At 51.1% G+C, this 16,832-nt stretch overlaps 1 protein-coding gene across 1 annotated transcript in view; it reads left to right on the top strand.

Annotated features, from left to right (window-relative positions):
• The first annotated feature begins 3,008 nt into the window (after positions 1-3,008).
• PCID2 (PCI domain containing 2) overlaps positions 3,009-16,832 on the top strand; it is a 23,799-nt gene continuing 9,975 nt past the window's right edge. The window contains exons 1-6 of the mRNA XM_021709155.1: positions 3,009-3,112; positions 3,571-3,644; positions 5,051-5,116; positions 6,336-6,377; positions 7,791-7,845; positions 12,135-12,238. Coding sequence (XP_021564830.1) covers positions 3,571-3,644; positions 5,051-5,116; positions 6,336-6,377; positions 7,791-7,845; positions 12,135-12,238 — 341 coding nt within the window. The 5' untranslated portion in view covers positions 3,009-3,112. The remainder of the gene's footprint in view (positions 3,113-3,570; positions 3,645-5,050; positions 5,117-6,335; positions 6,378-7,790; positions 7,846-12,134; positions 12,239-16,832) is intronic.

Genomic DNA, 16,832 nt, shown 5'->3' with positions numbered 1-16,832 from the left:
CTGCTCCCGGGCCACCGCAGCCTCGACTGCTGGGCTCCGGTGATCCTTCCACCTCAGCTTCCAAGTAGCCGGAATTACAGGCACGCGCTACCACGCCCGGCTAATTTTTTGATTTTACTGTAGAGATGAGGTCTCGCCTGCCCAGGCGGGTCTCGAACCCGCGGGCTCAGGCAGTCCACTCACCTCAGCCTCCCAAAGGCGTGGGATTACAGGCTGAGCCACCGAGCCCGGCTTGCATGGTCATTTTAAAGAGGAAACCCAAGCCCTACTCATCACCAGTTGAGGCTCTCAGTGTCCGTCTGTCTACCTTTTGGATGAGATTCCTAAGCCTGGGGCCAGACCTGTGAAGAAAAAGACTGGGTTCACAGACTAGGTTTGTTTTCTTTTCTTTTCTTTTTTTTTTTTGAGCTGGAGTCTGTCTCCGTCGCCCAGACTGGAGTGCAGTGGCACGCTTATGGCCGCCCTAGTGTCGACCTGCTGGGCCCCGGCAATCCTTCCCCTTAGTCTTCCAAGTAGCTGGAACCACAGGTGCGTGTTACCACGCTCAGCTAATTTTTGACTTATTGTAGAGACGAGGTCCGGCCAAGTTACCTGGGCTGGTTTCGAACTCATGGGTTCAGGCAGGCCACTCGCCTCAGCCTCCCAAAGTGCTATGATGACAGGCTGAGCCACCGAGCCTGGCCAGGACTGGGTTTTTATAGTACTTCACCGAGATCTCTGTGTGCCCATCTGTGACCTTGACAGTGTTAGAGAGGAGGAGGAAGGTGCCATGACCTAGAGCAGCAACCTGTGGTCTTGCGTGAGCTTGGGCAGGAGGGCTGGCTCTGAAGGGCCATGATTCACTGTGAAGGCGAAAGACCTGTGGCCACAGCCTGGAAGTCTTCAGGTGGCCTTGGCTGCAGGTGAGCCTGGAGTCTCTGCCCGTGGCTGCATCTAGTCCGGTGGGATTCTTGCCTGCCCTGTTCTGTCTGGCACCTCCCTTCTCTTGCGCTGAGGGCTGCGAGATGGATATCTGTGCTATAACAAGGCAGTTTGAGAACTGGGCACCAGCACCGCTACCAAGTATCTACTGAGCCAAGGTGAGGGTAGTGTGCAGCCTTTTTGCCCTTAGAGTATGGACAGTTGAATCCCAAAGAACTGTGCTCAGAAGTTACTTATACATATTTTTTTAGTATGGTGATGCTGTCCTTTGATATTTATTTAAATATGTATTTGTATTCAGTTTTTAGGTTTGTCTTTCCCTTTTGCTGAATTTCTCGAATAGGTTCATAAGTAAACACTATTAAAAAGTGTGCTCAGAAACTTCCCTTCTCTCTCCTGTTCTCCTTCCATTAGTTTCTGCCTCCTTCCTGTGTATTTTTTAGAGGGGTGTGTGTGTATGTGAGAGAGATGTGAAGATATACTGTTGTTTCCCCTTCATTCAAGAGGGAGCATTCTGTCTGCACTCTTCTACAACTTGCTTTCTTCACTTAACTGTATCCTGGAAGTCATTCCATGATGGTCCGTAGAGCTCTTGCTCGAAACAGTTGCCCCATATGTCTTACATTCAACATTCCACGGTTTTTTCAGCTGGTCTCCTATGGATGGAGTTGTAGATTGTCTGGTATTTTGTGGTGACTGCACTCCAGACGTCTTTGTTTCTAGTTACAAGGTAAATCCCTAGAAGTGGAATTGCTGTTTCAAAATGTAGATGCATGTGCAACTGCGTCTAGTAGTCAGGTAGCAATTCCTTGTGCGTCAGTCTTTGGTGGGTGGCGTCAGCCTTCCTGTCAACACCCTGAGTTAACAGCGAGGTGGGAGGAATTGAGTTCTTGGGTATGTCCTGGGGACACGGCCCTCCCGTTCTCCTAGGAGTAGACACCCGGGCGCAGGATTACCGGGCCGCAGAGCGGGTGCTTGCTCATGTTAGTAGAAACACCAGTTTTCCATAATGGCCCCGCCAGTTTACTCAGCGCCGACGCGTGGGTTTTGCGTTGCCTTCCACCCTGGGCTGCTCTTAGGATTGTTGGCCTTCCCTGGCAGCGTGTGGAGGTATCTCATTGCCCTTCACTGCCAGTCACGACGTCGAGGACGCTTCATGTGCTCTTTGGCTACTTGGAGATCCTCGTTATGTCATCTCTGGCTAGAGTCTTGTGCAGGCATGAAATCTCCGTATTTTAATCTTGTGGTGGTTAAAGTATGCTAGCCTGCGGCTCTGTGTTTGGCTTTCTGTGTATACAGTTAGCACTTTTTTGGTCTTTTTTGTCAATGTAATTCACATGTTTAGTTGGTTTCCTAATGCTAAAATGTCTGTGGTGACACAGGTTGCGTCTCCAGAGCTAGACAGAGCCCAGGGCTCCTGGCCTGCAGCTCCCCATGGTACACCCTCCCACCAGGTGCTGTGGCTCCTGTGTTTCCTCCTGTGCTTGCACGTTGGGCATCGGTTTGCTGATCTCTTTTCCCCCCATGTCAAGTCACGCAGTGTTCCTGCAGTGAACTTTTCTCACTGAACAGTAATCGTTGTGGACATTTCTCACATTATAAGGTACAGACTGTTTTGTTCATTTTAGCAGCAGCCAAGTATCCCATGGTATGCCTGTGACGTCATTTATGTAACTGTTTCGTTTCCTCTTTACTTTATATTTAGGCTGAGTGGAAGCATTTTGAATTTTGGATATATTGGATATATTGTTGTTTTTGAGCTGATTTTTTTCATGAGTTGTATAAGTGACTTTCCACATGTATGTTAGTATGACCAAGTACAACTATTACGATAATTCCCCTGCATTAATAACTAAGTAATAAACCACTGACGACTTCTTCTTTGCATGACTTGTTTTCTTCCTCGCCTCGGGAAGATCTCTTTTTGAAATCGAGTTGTTATTTGCTTGCCTGAAGGCATAGTGACCTGTTACATTTTGCTTCTTCTGGCTCCTTCCAAGTAGCAAATGGGGAATTGCGGTGGGCTACCATGCGTTGTGTGGGCGGGAGCAGAATAGGCTGCTGTGCGATCTACTCAGGTTTTCCCTTTCACCCGTTCCAGGTGTATGAAGCAATCGATAGCAGGGACGGAACGTCGTGTGCTGAGCTGGTGTCTTTTAAGCATCCTCATGTTGCAAACCCGCGGCTTCAGGTGGGCGGAGAGAACCCCAGGGCCCTGTCTCTTAAGAGAAGAAGTTTGGCGTGCTGGTGTGGGCCTTCTGTCCCCGGCCCAGTTCTGAGGGTCACCCTGCATGTGGCACCTCCGAGGCTCGTTAGCCCTCGTGCATGGAAGGTCTGTGTTCCTTAGTTACCACACCCAGGGTAGTCAGTGACTGTTAAATATGAAAGACATATGAAAGTGCCGAGCATACCTCCTGGCCTGCGGTAAGCAAAACTGGGTGCTGTTCGTGGGCTGCTTCCGCCCTTGAAGTACTGATAGCTGTTTGTAGAAGGGATGGGCCTTGTATTTAGTGGTGCTGCCGTGTGCAGTGTGACTGTGAACTGTGAGATGTAAGCTCTTTTGAGAGAGAGGTTTGTCTAAATCTCTTTCCGTATACTGCAGACTTTCTGTGCCTATTAATTTTACTCTTTCCGCTTCTTGCACATCAGATGGCCTCTCCAGAGGAGAAGTGTCAGCAAGTCTTGGAACCGCCGTATGATGAGATGTTTGCAGCTCATTTGAGGTAACCTGTTGGCGAGGAAGAAAAGCACTCATGTCTGGAATTGTTGACTGACCAGGGATTGTGTCTTGCATCATTTTGTGCTTGAAACAGTGAAATCTTGACTTGGAAAGGTAGAAAAGCACATCTGTCATTTCACTTTGGTAAAACCTGTGAGCTTCTTTTATAACCGTTGTGTAGTACTGTTAAGAAGTCACATAAAGCTGGGCGTGGTGGCACGCCTGTAGTCTCAGCTACTTGGGCAGCTGAGGCAGGAGGGTCGCTCGAGCCCAGGAGGTCAAGGCTGCAGTGAACTACGATCACACCACTGCACTCCAGCCTGTCTCTATGAAAGGAAACGTCATTTAATATTTATCATATTGACTGATGGTGATCTATTTAGTAGGGGTGGAACCTCAGCATTGACTACCCTTTCTCATTTTTTTTTTGGAGTTGGAGTCTCACTCTGTTGCCCAGGCTGGCATGCAATGGCATGCTCACGGCCACCACACCCTTGACCTGCTGGGCTCTAGCAATCCTTCTGCTTCAGCCTTCCAAGTAGCTGGAACTACAGGTACATGCCATCATGCCCAGCTAATTTTTTGATTTTTATTGTAGAGATGAGGTTTCACCAAGTTGCCCAGGCTGATCTCGGACTGGTGGGTTCAGGCAATCCTCTCACCTCGGCTTCTCAAAGTGCTGGAATTATAGGTGTGAGCCACCACGTCCAGCCAACTACCCTTTTTCTTGTGACTGTGTCTATTACTGAACTAATTTGCCTTATTGGTAAAGAAACTGGAATGGAGCAAAGCAAACAAAATACTGCTGTTTCCTTCCACTCTGCATCTGCAATTTTCATCTCCAGAACTTCAGTTCAGGCTGCTTTCTGTGTCCTGCGGTCCTGTGAGACTAACCTGGGCTGCGGGGCCACATGGTCTGGGAGCAGGACAACTCAAGAACCTGCAGGGCCTTGGGCAGAGTCGAGTAGAGTGCCACTGGGCTCTTGTCGTACAAGGCACCATAATTTCCTGCTCTGCCCTTGGACTCCAGGCTTGGTGATCAGTGCCCGAGTCTGACTCCCACGCCGGGAGCTGGTTGGCACGTCCTCGTCAGCCCTTGATGGCGTGGAAGGATGTCCTGTGTTTTCAGTCCCTGACTCGGGAAGCCTGCTGATGCTAGGCTTCTCCTCTGGACCTTGAGAGAGCAGTCACTGAGTCTTACTGTAGGACTCCGCCTGACCTGGCCTGTGGGTTCAGAGGTCATCTGTGTGCTTCTTCTTCAACCTTTGGTCACCTGCCTGGCGGGACTGCCAAGGATGGCGCATCCGTGAGGAAGAGAGCGTGTGGTCTGTGTGGCCAGCCTCCCTGCGGTTCTCGTGCGGATGCACGTTCTGGCGCCCTGGTCCTCCGTCTCTGTCATTTCTTTTCCAGGTGCACGTACGCGGTGGGGAACCACGACTTCATAGAGGCCTACAAATGCCAGACCGTGATCGTCCAATATCCTTTGTCACCTGTGCATGCTACTCAGTGTGTCACAGATGGCGTGGACTACGTGGGGCTTAACGTTTTGAAGCATTGGGCCAGCTGTTCATCCCTGCAGTTAGACAGGGATTCAGATATTTTGGAAGAAAAACTCATTTTAGGTGTTTCACTCGGGTACTTAAATTTAGCTTAGATCTGAAGACTCATTCGTTTACATATGTAATAAGGAAGAATGCTGGTTGAGAGGAAGCATTTTATTTACTCCTGTTGAGAGAAGACTGTTGTTGCCTTGAAGGCACTAAGCAGAGTTGCTGGGACTGCTGGCATCCCTCAGTGAGGCATTAGAACCCCAGAGCTCAGCATCGGCCGGCAAGAGTGGCCTCATGTGCATCCTATGAAAGCAACTGAAGACCTCAGTGAGGCCAGTTCTTATTCAGGTCGATTGGAAAGGCCAGTCCAGGCCTTACATAGTCTAGCATTTTGAGTGTTTATATGCATCGCTAGATCTCACTTTGCTTTTTTTTAGCCATCTTGTTAAAGATACACACAAGAGGCTTTGCTTGGTGGCTCAACCTGTAATCCCAGCACTTTGGGAGGCCAAGGCAAGTGGATTGCCTGAGTCTGCAGGTTCCAGACCAGCCCAGGCAACTTGGCGAGACCTCGTCTCTACAATGAATCAAAAAAATTAGCTGGGCGTGGTAGCACGCTCCTGTAGTTCCAGCTCCTTGTGGGTAGCTGTGAGTGTGCTACTGCGCTCCAGTCTGGGTGATGGAGTGAGACTACAACTCAAAAAAAAAAAAAAATACACACACACAGGAGAGTGGGCTAGTAGCTAGCTAAATCTTGAAATTCAAGAGTTGTGTAGTTGATAAAATAAACTTTATACCACAGATTCTAAAGTGCTTAAATATAGCTTGTGGTCATCTGGACTCAGAGAAACCAAATACAATGTTTGAAATGGCTGAATAAGAAAAATGTTAGAAGTCCTTTTTACTGGAGAAAGTAGATCTGGAACAAATACTTCGTATACTTGCACTCAGTGCGGTGCAGTTCTCTGTCGTGCAGGCTTACACCCTTTCTTCCTTCAACAACTTACACTCTTGTGACCCTGGTCCACTGGAGGGTGAGCAGCGCCCTGAGCCCAGACTCCTGACTCCTTCCTGCTTTCTGCTGTTGCATACATAGCACCCTACGAGTCTCCCGATAGCCACCCACACCTTCCTTAACTGAGCACATCATTCCTGCGGGCGTTCCAGGCCCACAAAGAGGAAAACTGGTAAGTCTGAGCAGAACCTGTGGCAGGGGAACAGGCACCATTTCTTTTTTAGCAGAAGTTTTTAAAAATGTGTTTCCAGCCTGAGCCCACAGGTTCGAGACCGCCTGGGTAACTTGGCGAGACCTCATCTCTACAATAAATCAAAAAATTAGCCACGCGTGGTAGTGCGAGCCTGTAGTTCCATCTACTTGGAAGGCTGAGGCGGAAGGATCGCCAGAGCCCAGCAGGTCAAGGCTGCGGTGGCCGGGAGTGGCCGCTGCACTCCAGTCTGGGTGACAGTGAGACTCCAACTCAAAATAAAAAATGTATTTCCAGAAAATGTGCATTCTGTTTTCTGTGTGGATGTTCAGTATCAGGGCATTGACATGTGATGAGCTCACACAGATAATGAGCGGTGATAGACCACGTTGACTTAACGTGGTGGATCGGGCAAGTTTTTGGCAGCATCTCCGTAAGCAGAGTATTTATTCCAGCACTTTATGCCCCACGAAGTCATTGCAACTGCTTTTCCCTTCAGTCATCAATTTTGAACTTTTTTTCGACTTTGAATTAAAGAGGCATACCAACTGTGTTCATTTGGGGGCTGCAGTACCCAGTGGTGGGCAGTTTAAATTCCTTGCCAAACTCATTCTTGATTTTATGACTTCTGATTTATTAGCAAACTAGGTAAATAGCAAAGTGTTGCTTATGCTGAAATTACCGAAGGCCTTTTACAAACCAGAGCCCACCTTATCCATGGAAAGATTTCTCTGTTGTCAGCTAGCTATGAAAAGTGTCTCACAACACTGTATGCCACAAACTCTGGCTCCTGTCAAGAAGTCTCATCAAAGCACGTCTTGTATTTTTCTTGTTTTGAGTTGGAGTCTCACTCTGTCACCCAGGCTGGAGGGCAGCGGCACACTCCCAGCCACGGCAGCCTTGACCTGGGCTTAGGCGACTCTTCTGCCTCAGCCTTCCAAGTAGCTAGAACTACAGGTGCACGCCACCATGCCTGGCTAATTTTTCTTGATTTATTGGAGAGACGAGGTCTCACTAAGTTGCCTAGGCTCGTCTTGAATCCCTGGGTTCAGGCAGTCCTCCTGTCTCTGCCTCCCAAAGTGCTGGGATGACAGGCATGAGCCACTGTGCCCGGCCTAGAACGTGTCTTTTTTGGACATTGGTGGAACTGAGGGGTGAAGAATGTTCTGGGAGCCCCTCACAGGAGCAGGGCGGGGCCTCCAGCAGGGCTGGGCAGTAGGTGTGGCCAGCCAGAAAGCCCTGGATGGAGGCCACGGAAGTAGACCGTGGCCACCAGAGTTTGGGGGGCCTGAACCTCCATTATGGATGGGAACCCTGGACGTGGGTGATCTTCTGCCGTGGGTGGTGTCTTGGGCCCCACGGCCCCTTCAACCACATTTGCTCTCAACCCCGCAGGGCTCTGCCTGTCATGTATGCGGTGGCGCTTGACCTTCGAGTATTTGCCAATAACGTAAGTTTAACTTTCTGTCGCTCTCGTCGTAAAGCTGAAGTGTGGCGACTGTTCCTTAGTTTCATGTCACTCTTTCCAGAAATGTTGAGGAGCGAGTGGGGTAGGGCTGTGTCTGGAGTGGGCGCAAAGGACAGGAGATGGCTCAGTGGGTTCTTTCTGGGCTGAATCAAGCAGACTTTCAGCATTTGCTCAGATTTCCACGGTTTGTGTAGGGGGCGAGGCTTCCATGTATAACAACTGTTTGTGGCATGTGTTGTTCTTTAAAAGGATCTGGCGGTCACCAAGAGCTGCTCTGGTGTGAGGGTCGATCCTAGGTCTTGTGGAGGTGACTCCCCTGGGGATCTGTGGAAACCCATCAAGGAGCAGTTGTCACCTTTGTGGTCTTAAGACCACTTTATAGTTTTATAAGTGATCTTCCAATTCCAGATCAACTGCAGTAGACATCCCCATAGTCCTCCTGCTGGAACAGTTGACACCCTGGCAGTTGTCTGGCCACCACGACTCTGAGAGGTGGAGAGCAGGGGACGGAGTGCTCAGAGTCACATGCGGGCCTCTCTGGGTTTCCTTTTTGCCTCCTATTTGTCCTGGACTGGGTGCCTGGGAGATCTGAACTCTGGAAACGCCCACAGGCAGAGACAAAGACAGCTTCTAGGAGACCAGAGAAGGGGGAGACGACCCAGCAAACCAGAACGCCCGACAGTAATGCCTCTCTCCAGTGCTGCCCTCCACAAGGAAGGCTTGTTCCCTCCCACCGGGTCAGCAAAGGCCGAGTGGGCTGGCAGAAGAGAGGGGCCGGTCCCTCCCCGCTGGGTGGTGTCAGAGGCCAAGGTCCTGCACCTCCACTCTGCTCAGGAGCAGAGGTGTTGCCCCGACTCTCTGCTGGCGTGGTGTCAGTGCAGGCCTGCTAAAACCGGATAAGGAAGGCACACGGACTCGCCACATGGTGCCCACATGTCCAGGATTTGAAGGTCACTGATACCAAGAACCAGGGAAACTTTGAGTGAGAAAAGGCATTCACCAAGTAGCAATGCTGAGATTACACAGATGATGGAATGACCTGCTGAGGATTTCAAACAGCCGTCTAAAAGTGCTTCGGCAAGCGACTGAGAACGTGCTGGAGGCAGATGAAAACACTGAACATCTCAGCAGGAAAGAGAAGCTATGAAGAACCACCAACCGGAAATTTAGAACTGAAAATGTGTTAACTGAGGACCTCAGAGAGCTTTTGTGTATTTTTTTTTTGAGTCGGAGTCTCACTGTGTTGCCCAGGCTGGATGGCAGTGGCATGCTCGTAGCCACCACAGCCTCCACCTGCTGGACTCAGGCGATCCTTCCACCTCAGCCTTTAAAGTAGCTGGAACCACAGGTTTGCGCCACCACACCTGGCTAATTTTTGATTTATTGTAGAGACGGGGGTCTGACCAAGTTAGCCAGTCTGGTTTCGAACCCCTTGGGCTCAGACAGTCCTTCCACCTCAGCATCCCGAGTAGCTGGGACTACAGGTGTGTGCCACCATGCCCGGCTAATTTTTTTATTTATTGTAGATACGGGATCTTGCCAAGTTGCCCAGGCTGGTCTTGAATCGCTGGGCTCAGGCAATCCTCTCACCTCTGCCTCCCTAAGTGCTGGGAAGACAGGCATGAGCCACCACGCCCAGCTGCTTTTGTTTATTTTTGTTATGCCTGTTTATATTACTGTATTAGAAATTTCAACCGGAAAACACTTAAGAGTAGTGACTCATTTTGAAACATCAGTAATACCTTTTATATGCGAACATATCTGACTTTTTAAACAGAAGTAACTATAAGCCGGGTGTGGTAGCTCATATCATCTCAGCACTTTGGGAGGTGGAGGTGAGAGGACTGCCTGAGCCCACGGGTCTGAGGCCAGCCTGAGCAACATGGCGAGACCTCGTCTCTACAATAAATCAAAAATTAGCTGGGTGTGATGCTGCATGCTGGTGGCTCCAGCTGCTTAGAAGACTGAGGCAGACAGGTCACCTGAGCCCAGCAGGTCAAAGCTACGGTGGCCTTGAGGATACCACTGCACTGCAGCCTAGGTGACAGAGTGAGACTCTGACTCCAGAACAAGAAATAACTATATCCAAAATAAAATGCATAAGAAGAGTGGTATTACCTTTATTTGCTTTCTTGAATGTTTGCTTTAACAGAAGCCGTTGGATCTGCACTCATTCTGGTGCAAGATGTTGTTTTTTGTTTTTTGAGTCAGAGTCTCACTCTGTCACCCAGGCTGGAGTGCAGTGGCACGCTCATGGCCACCACAGCCTCGAACTTCTGGGCTCCGACGATCCTTCCGCCTCAGCCTTCCAGGTAGCTGGAACTACAGACCACGCCCAGCTAGTTTTTGTGACTTACTGTAGAGACAAGGTCTCACCAAGTTGCCCAGGCTGGTCTCGAACCCCCAGGCTCAGGCAAAATGTTGTTTTGATGAAGTATTTCAAGACACACTGGCCTTACACAGATTCATGGAGGAGGGAGCAGTGTTGTAATAGACTTCGCAGATCATTGTTGCTAATTCTTTCCTGACACCAAAGGTCCGAGAGGCAGTTCTTTAAACATGAGCTACAATGTGGCCTCTAAGCAATGAACTTTTCTGCCTTGTATTAAGGCCCACTGGTCTGTGTGAGGCACGTTGAGTGGATTTTGTAATGTCTTACATTGGTCGTGTCTTAGACGTTTGGCCTGCTGTCACAGTGTCCTGTAGACAGGGTGGCTTATAAGCAGCAGCATTTATTTCTTACGGTTCTGGAGCGGGAAGCCCAAGGTCAGGTCACTGACAGCTTTGGTGTCGCTGAAGACCTGTGCGTCCTATCTCCCAGGTGGCTTCTTGTTCTGTCCTCGTGTGGAGAAGGTCACGGGAGCACTCTGGGGTCCCTTTCAGAAGGCAGCAGCCCCATCCGGAGGCCTCATGGCCTGGCCTCCTCCTCCAGGCCCCACCTCCGAACACCATCACCTGGGGGTAGGGTTTCAGCATACGATTTGGGCACATAGACACTCAGACCACAGCAGGCCGTGTGGAAAATATCGGCTCCCTGATGGCGCAGCTGCGCCCAGTGCTGCCACTCCATTGTGTTGAAAACCCAAACCTTCCCTTTGTTCATGTCCACAGTGACCTCATCAGGAAGTCTTGGAGCTGTGGGAAACCGCCAGGCTCACGGAAGAATTTCCCAAATTCTGTCTTTTCTGACAGCACAGATGTTGTCATTGACAACAAATGTCGGTGGTGGTTTGCCTGGAGGCAACAAATTGCCTCATTCGCTTGGCAGAATGTGGCTCGCCAGACACCCAGGCCTGGCAGACGCACGTGCCTACCAGTTGTCTCTTCCACGAGAAGCAGCTGGCCCGGCTCGCAGCTCAGACAGCGGCTGGAGTGTCCCCTTAAACAGCCGTTGAATGTGAGCAGCAGAGTGCTGGGCACAGACTTCTCATTTCTTCACAAGCAAGAGCCAGCCGTGTATACGCAAGGACCCAGACCTAGTAGAACTCAAATTTACTGCATCATCAGGGACTTTATTTTGTTTTTTTAGAGACAATGTCTCACTCTTGTGCCCAGGCTGGAGCGCAATGGTGTGATCATAGCCTACTTTGCAGCCTTGAATTCCTGGCCTCAAGTGATCCTCCTGCCTCAGCCTCCCAAAGCACTGGGATTACACGTGTGATCCCCTCTGCCTGGTCCATCAAGCACCCTTTAAAGGGAATCTGGTTTTGCTGGTTTGTTGGCTGATTGCAAGGTCACCTGGCGTTAAGGCCGCAGTACCTGCTCTTGCAATTTCGGTGGGTGGGTGGGTGCCAGAGTCACACCTGCTGTGGCAGTTTCAGTGCCAGCGCAAACATCTGGACAGTAACAAGACAGCGGTGTTGCTGCTGGGCCATCAGGAGCTCCGAAGGAAGCGGAGGTCCTTTCTCCCTTGGCCAAGGCAGCCTCCTAAGCAGGGAGGAGTCCGCTCGGGGATGACTTGCGGATCCATCAAGCTGCTGTTTCGAGCGTCCCAACCTCCCGTTCCTAGGACTCCACGTTCAGGGACTGAAGTAAGGGAACAGCAGAGCACAGTGTGTGTACAGCCCGGGCTCAGCAGGCCAGTGACTACCTTGCCCACTCCAGACGGTGAAGAAGGACTCGTCCGTGGAAGAGCTGGGATGACGTAGGGACGTCTCATTTTTAAAACAACCGTAGTATATGCTAGACGATTCTCCAAATTCTTTTGTGACTTTGACTCTTAATTGCACCCTTTTTTTGCTTCAAAACTGAATGTCTTCCTATTCCCCTAGGCAGATCAGCAGTTGGTCAAGAAGGGAAGAAGTAAAGTCGGGGACATGTTGGAAAAGGCGGCAGAACTGCTGATGAGCTGCTTCCGTGTCTGCGCCAGTGACACGTGAGTGGAACCACCCTGTGTCCTGTGCTCGCTCCTGTGCAGCCACAGCCCCACAGCCAAGGGTGGTTTTGCTTTAAAAAGTCCATTGTTTTGTAAAGGAAGTAAGAATGGCGAAAGAAAGTCTCCTCGTCACCCCCACTTCCGCTCCTGGAGCCGCCTGTGGGGTCCCGCTCCCACCTGGCCGTCCCATCTTCAGCCCTTGGTGAGGGTCTGCTGGCCCGGAGTCCTCTGTGTTTCGCCTCTCTAACACTGTATCTTAGCCCCACTTGGAAGGCCCTAGAAGGAGATGTGCAGACTGACTGGGTTTCCTCTGGCCCCTCCTTACAGCGTTCCACCGGCTACCTTGGTTCCAAGGAATCGGGCTTGGCCTTACTATCCTTCATTTGCCATGGATCTTTCTCCTCTGGCTGGTGCTTCCTCTTTAATATCGGCTTTCAGGAGCCTGGCTCCGATGTGCCTGGTTTTGTGTTTTTTGCTTTTCTTTTAATTTTCCCTACTTAGGGTTCATCGAGCTTTCTGTATCTGTAAGTTGATTTTCTTTTCCTTATTTTTAATTTTGAGTCAGAAGCTCACTCTGTCGCCCAGGCTGGAGTGCAGTGGCATGATCATGGCCACCGCAACCTCGACCTGCTGGGCTCAGGCGGTCTTCCCACCTCAGCCTTCCAAGTAACTGGAACCATGGGCATGTGCTACCATGCCTGACTAATTTGTTGATTTACTATAGAGATGAGGTCTCACCATGTTGCCTAGGCTGGTCTGGAACCCCTGACTCAGGCAGTCCTCTTGTCTCTGCCTCCCAAAGTGCTGGGATTATAGGCATGAGCTATCATGCCCAGCTAATTTCTTGGTTTACTGTGGAAACGCGGTCTCGCCATGTTGTCCAGGCTGGTCTTGAACCCCTGAACTCAGGCAGTCCCCCTGCCTCGGCCCCTCGGCCTCCCGAAGTGCTGGGGTGACAGGTGTAAACCACCATGCCCAGTCTGATTATTTATTAGATTTTTTAAAATTTTAGTGTTTACATTTTTCTTGCCCTGTTTTTGCCCCATTGTCTCTCTTCCCCTCTGGATTCCGATTGTCACGTGCTGAGTGAAGGATGCTGTCCACGGGGCACGTGCTTCTTTGTGTGTTTTCCGTCTTTTTTCTTCCCCTTCCATTAGCGGTATCGCCCTGCCTTCAAGTCCGCTTGTCTCATCTGCTGCCGTTCCTTTCTGCCATTGCTTGTTGTAGTTCTCGACCTTTCCTTCGATTCTGCTTCAGGGTTCCCATTTTCCCCTGAAAGCTCCATCCCGTCACCCATCAAATACTCACATCTATGAGTTTTAGGAAATCATCAGGCAAAGCAGGAGAAGCAGAACTCTCCCTATGGAAATGAGCAAAAGGCGTCGCTCCCAGAGAGCAGCTGTCTGGGTCTGTTTCCCTTGCTCTGAAGGAGGCCTGAGGCCGGGAACTGGTGAAGAGAAGAGCTCGCGTGGCTCACGGTTCTCAGACTGGGCAAGAAGCCTGGCACCGGCGTCTGCACCCGACTGAGGGCTTCGGGCTCCCTCCCCACGGCGGAGGGTGAAGGGGAACCCGCCACCTGGCGCGAGAGGATGCAGGAGAGTTGGAAGGGCAGGTGCCTGGCTTTCGTGTGCAGGAGCTAGCGGAGCGAGGCGCGCTCATTCCCCAGGAGGCCCTGCCCATTCGCGAGGGACCCGCCCTCATGGCCCAGGCACACGTGCAGGGCCCCACCTCCCACTCTGGTGGTCACATTTAGGCACTGGACATGGCAGGGCCAAGCAGACCAAGCCCAGACCCTGACAGTAGTCCGGCTGGCTGTTCCCTCGCCCCACCCCACCCCAGCCGCTCTTCGAAGCCTTCTACCCAGTGCAGGACTAAGCGTTCTTTAATATACCCGGTGCTTTGCCACCGAGGCTTTTGTGAGTGTGTTTCCCTTGCTGGAATGTTCTCCCGTTCCCTCTTGGTTGTCTCCATGCATCATGACAGTTTCAGCCTCCCTGAAGCCTCTCACTTGTCTGAAGACCTCCCAGTGGGTTAGCTTGGCTTACATGAGTGTCTCCAACAGACGGTGCCTTTGTCCTTTGCCCTTGCCACGGGAAGGACTTGGTGGCGTGTGTGGACGTGCTAGGTTAGAAAGCACCAGGCACATGGCTCCATCACCTGTGGCCCTCGCCCTGGGAGCGCTAGCTGTTTCTCACATGACACTTGGCGTTGGGCTTGATTGTGTATTCCTCCTACACAGCAGTGTCTTCATTGATGAGGCAGCAGCTCTCAGACACGACACCACAGGCACAAGTGACCGGGAGGGGAGGTGGAGTGTGGGACACCCGGCGTCCCTGGCACCAGCACTGATGCGTGGGCGTTTGTAGTACAGCTCAGAACCCTGGCGTTGCTGCTCTACCCCTTAGGGCTAGGTCCCACCCAGACACCCTCCACGGGCCAGTGTGAGGAAGGCAGCACTGTGCATGCGAGGGGGGGAACAGGAGCCAGCCAGCGGCTTTGCACAACTGTCCGGTGGCTCATAAGCACACGTTGAGTCACCGCATGACCCAGCAGGCCTACGCCAAATCAGACACTCGAGGACAGCAACAAGCCCCAGTGACAGACCTTTCCCCGTGGGGTTCGCTTTGGTCACACGTCTCCAAAGGAGATTGTTGTCCCTGGTGCCAGACCACTAGACTGACACTATCAGTGTAGCATCTTGTATGAATGACAGTTTTGTCTGTACATGTCTTACAGTCTTGTGGGGTTTTTCCATAACCCTTGGAAGGAGGCAGAGCAGTATAATTTGCCTCGTTTTTGAGTGAGGAAAACGAAACCTGGAGAAAGTGCGAGCCTTGGGGTTGTCCTGCTAGGTGGTGGCAAAGTCATAGGGAGCTGGGTACAGCAGCTCACGTGGTAGTCACTGATCAGGCCTGGATGGCATTTTGGGCCTGGATGGTGTTTTCGTGTTGTTTTGCCTTTCTGTGTGGGCATGCTTGGACCCTGCAGAGTGTTCTGTTTTCCCTGGTGGTGACCTGCCTGCCTGTCTTCTGTACGGGCATTTTTACTTTTCACGTCTTGACTTCACATTCTTGGACACTTGTCTTCACCTTCTTGGCACGCTCTGCAGTAGGTGACTGTCCTCAGAGTGAGTGTCCACAGCCAACTCCACTCTGAATCTTTAAATGTTTTATCACGTTTTAACTTTCAGAAAAGTTGAAAAGAATTTTTCAGTGAATGCCTGTAACCCGCCACTTCTACGGCTGTTTCACTAGACTAGCTGTGTTGGGTCTGTCCGTGTAACTTCCCTCTGTCTGCCTATCAATCAATCTCAAGTTGTCTTTTTCCATTAAAGGTACAGTCACGTGCTGCTTACTGTGATGGGGCTACACTTGTTCAGCGAAATGCGTCATGGGGGATTTCATTGTGTGTGCTTACACAAACCTAGATGGGATGGCCTGGCACACACCCCTGGGCTATGTGGGCCGGCCTGTTGCTCCTGACCGCACACCTGTGCAGCAGGTGGCCATCCCAAATGCCGCAGGCAGCGGTACACAGTGGTACAAACACAGAAGTGCAGAGCGATGCAGCATGACAAGCTACGGGACCTGCATCCTGTGCGTGTGTGCCGTCCATTATCGACCAAATGTTGAGAGACGCGTGTCGTTGCAGACACTGCAGCGTTCCCCTAAGTGCCAGAGGCTCTCTTTTTCGAGCTGCCCACAGATCTCGACGGCATGAGTGCTGAGTCTCGACAAGGGCACGCACCTGCACGACCGACCCCTGCTGGGATGTAGGCTACCGTCGCCACCCCAGAAGCCCCCCATGCCCCGTTCCCCACAGGCCCTTGTCCCTGTCCTGACTCCGGCTGTGGAGTGGTTTTGGCTGTTGGGTGACCCCATGTAAATGGACTCCTGGGGGTACTTTCTCTGTCTTCCTCAGTGGGATCAATCTCATCGTATTTTACGAGTTCTTTTGTTGTAATAAGGGAAAATATCTTCCATTTTTCTGAAATACTGTGTGACGGTTAGCTTTTTCATGCTATTGCTGCAAGCTCGGTGGTTTTCAGCACGTGCAGCCAAGGGCGTAGGCGGCCCACATCACTAACTAACTGGGTTCCCTGTCTTGTTCTCTCTCTTTCTTTCTTTCTCTGTCTCTGTCTCTCTCTCTCTCTCTCTCTCTTTCTTTCTTTCTCTCTTTCTTTGTTGGAGTCTCACTCTGTCATACAGGCTGGAGTGCAGTGGCACACTCATGTCCACCCCATGGGCTCCGGTGATCCTTCTGCCTCAGCCTTCCAAGTAGCCGGAACTACAGGTGCATGCCACCACTCCTGGCTAATTTTTTGATTTATTGTGGAAATGAGGTCTCACCAAGTTGCCAGGGCTGGTCTCAAGCCCACGGACCCAGACAATCCACTCGCCTCAGCCTTCCAGAGTGCTGGGATTACAGGCTGAGCTACTAAGTCTGAGCCTTTCTTTCTTTCTTTTTTTTTTTTGAGTTGGAGTCTCACCCTGTCGTCCAGACTGGAGTGCAGTAGCCGCTCCCGGCCACCGCAGCCTCGACCTGCTGGGCTCTGGTGATCCTTCCACCTCAGCCTTCCAAGTAGCTGGAACTA

Source organism: Carlito syrichta, unplaced genomic scaffold (assembly GCF_000164805.1).
Source record: "Carlito syrichta isolate Samal-C Ts95f unplaced genomic scaffold, Tarsius_syrichta-2.0.1 Scaffold169017, whole genome shotgun sequence".
In the NCBI taxonomy this organism is placed as follows: domain Eukaryota; kingdom Metazoa; phylum Chordata; class Mammalia; order Primates; family Tarsiidae; genus Carlito; species Carlito syrichta.
This window is presented reverse-complemented; position numbering and strand designations above follow the sequence as displayed.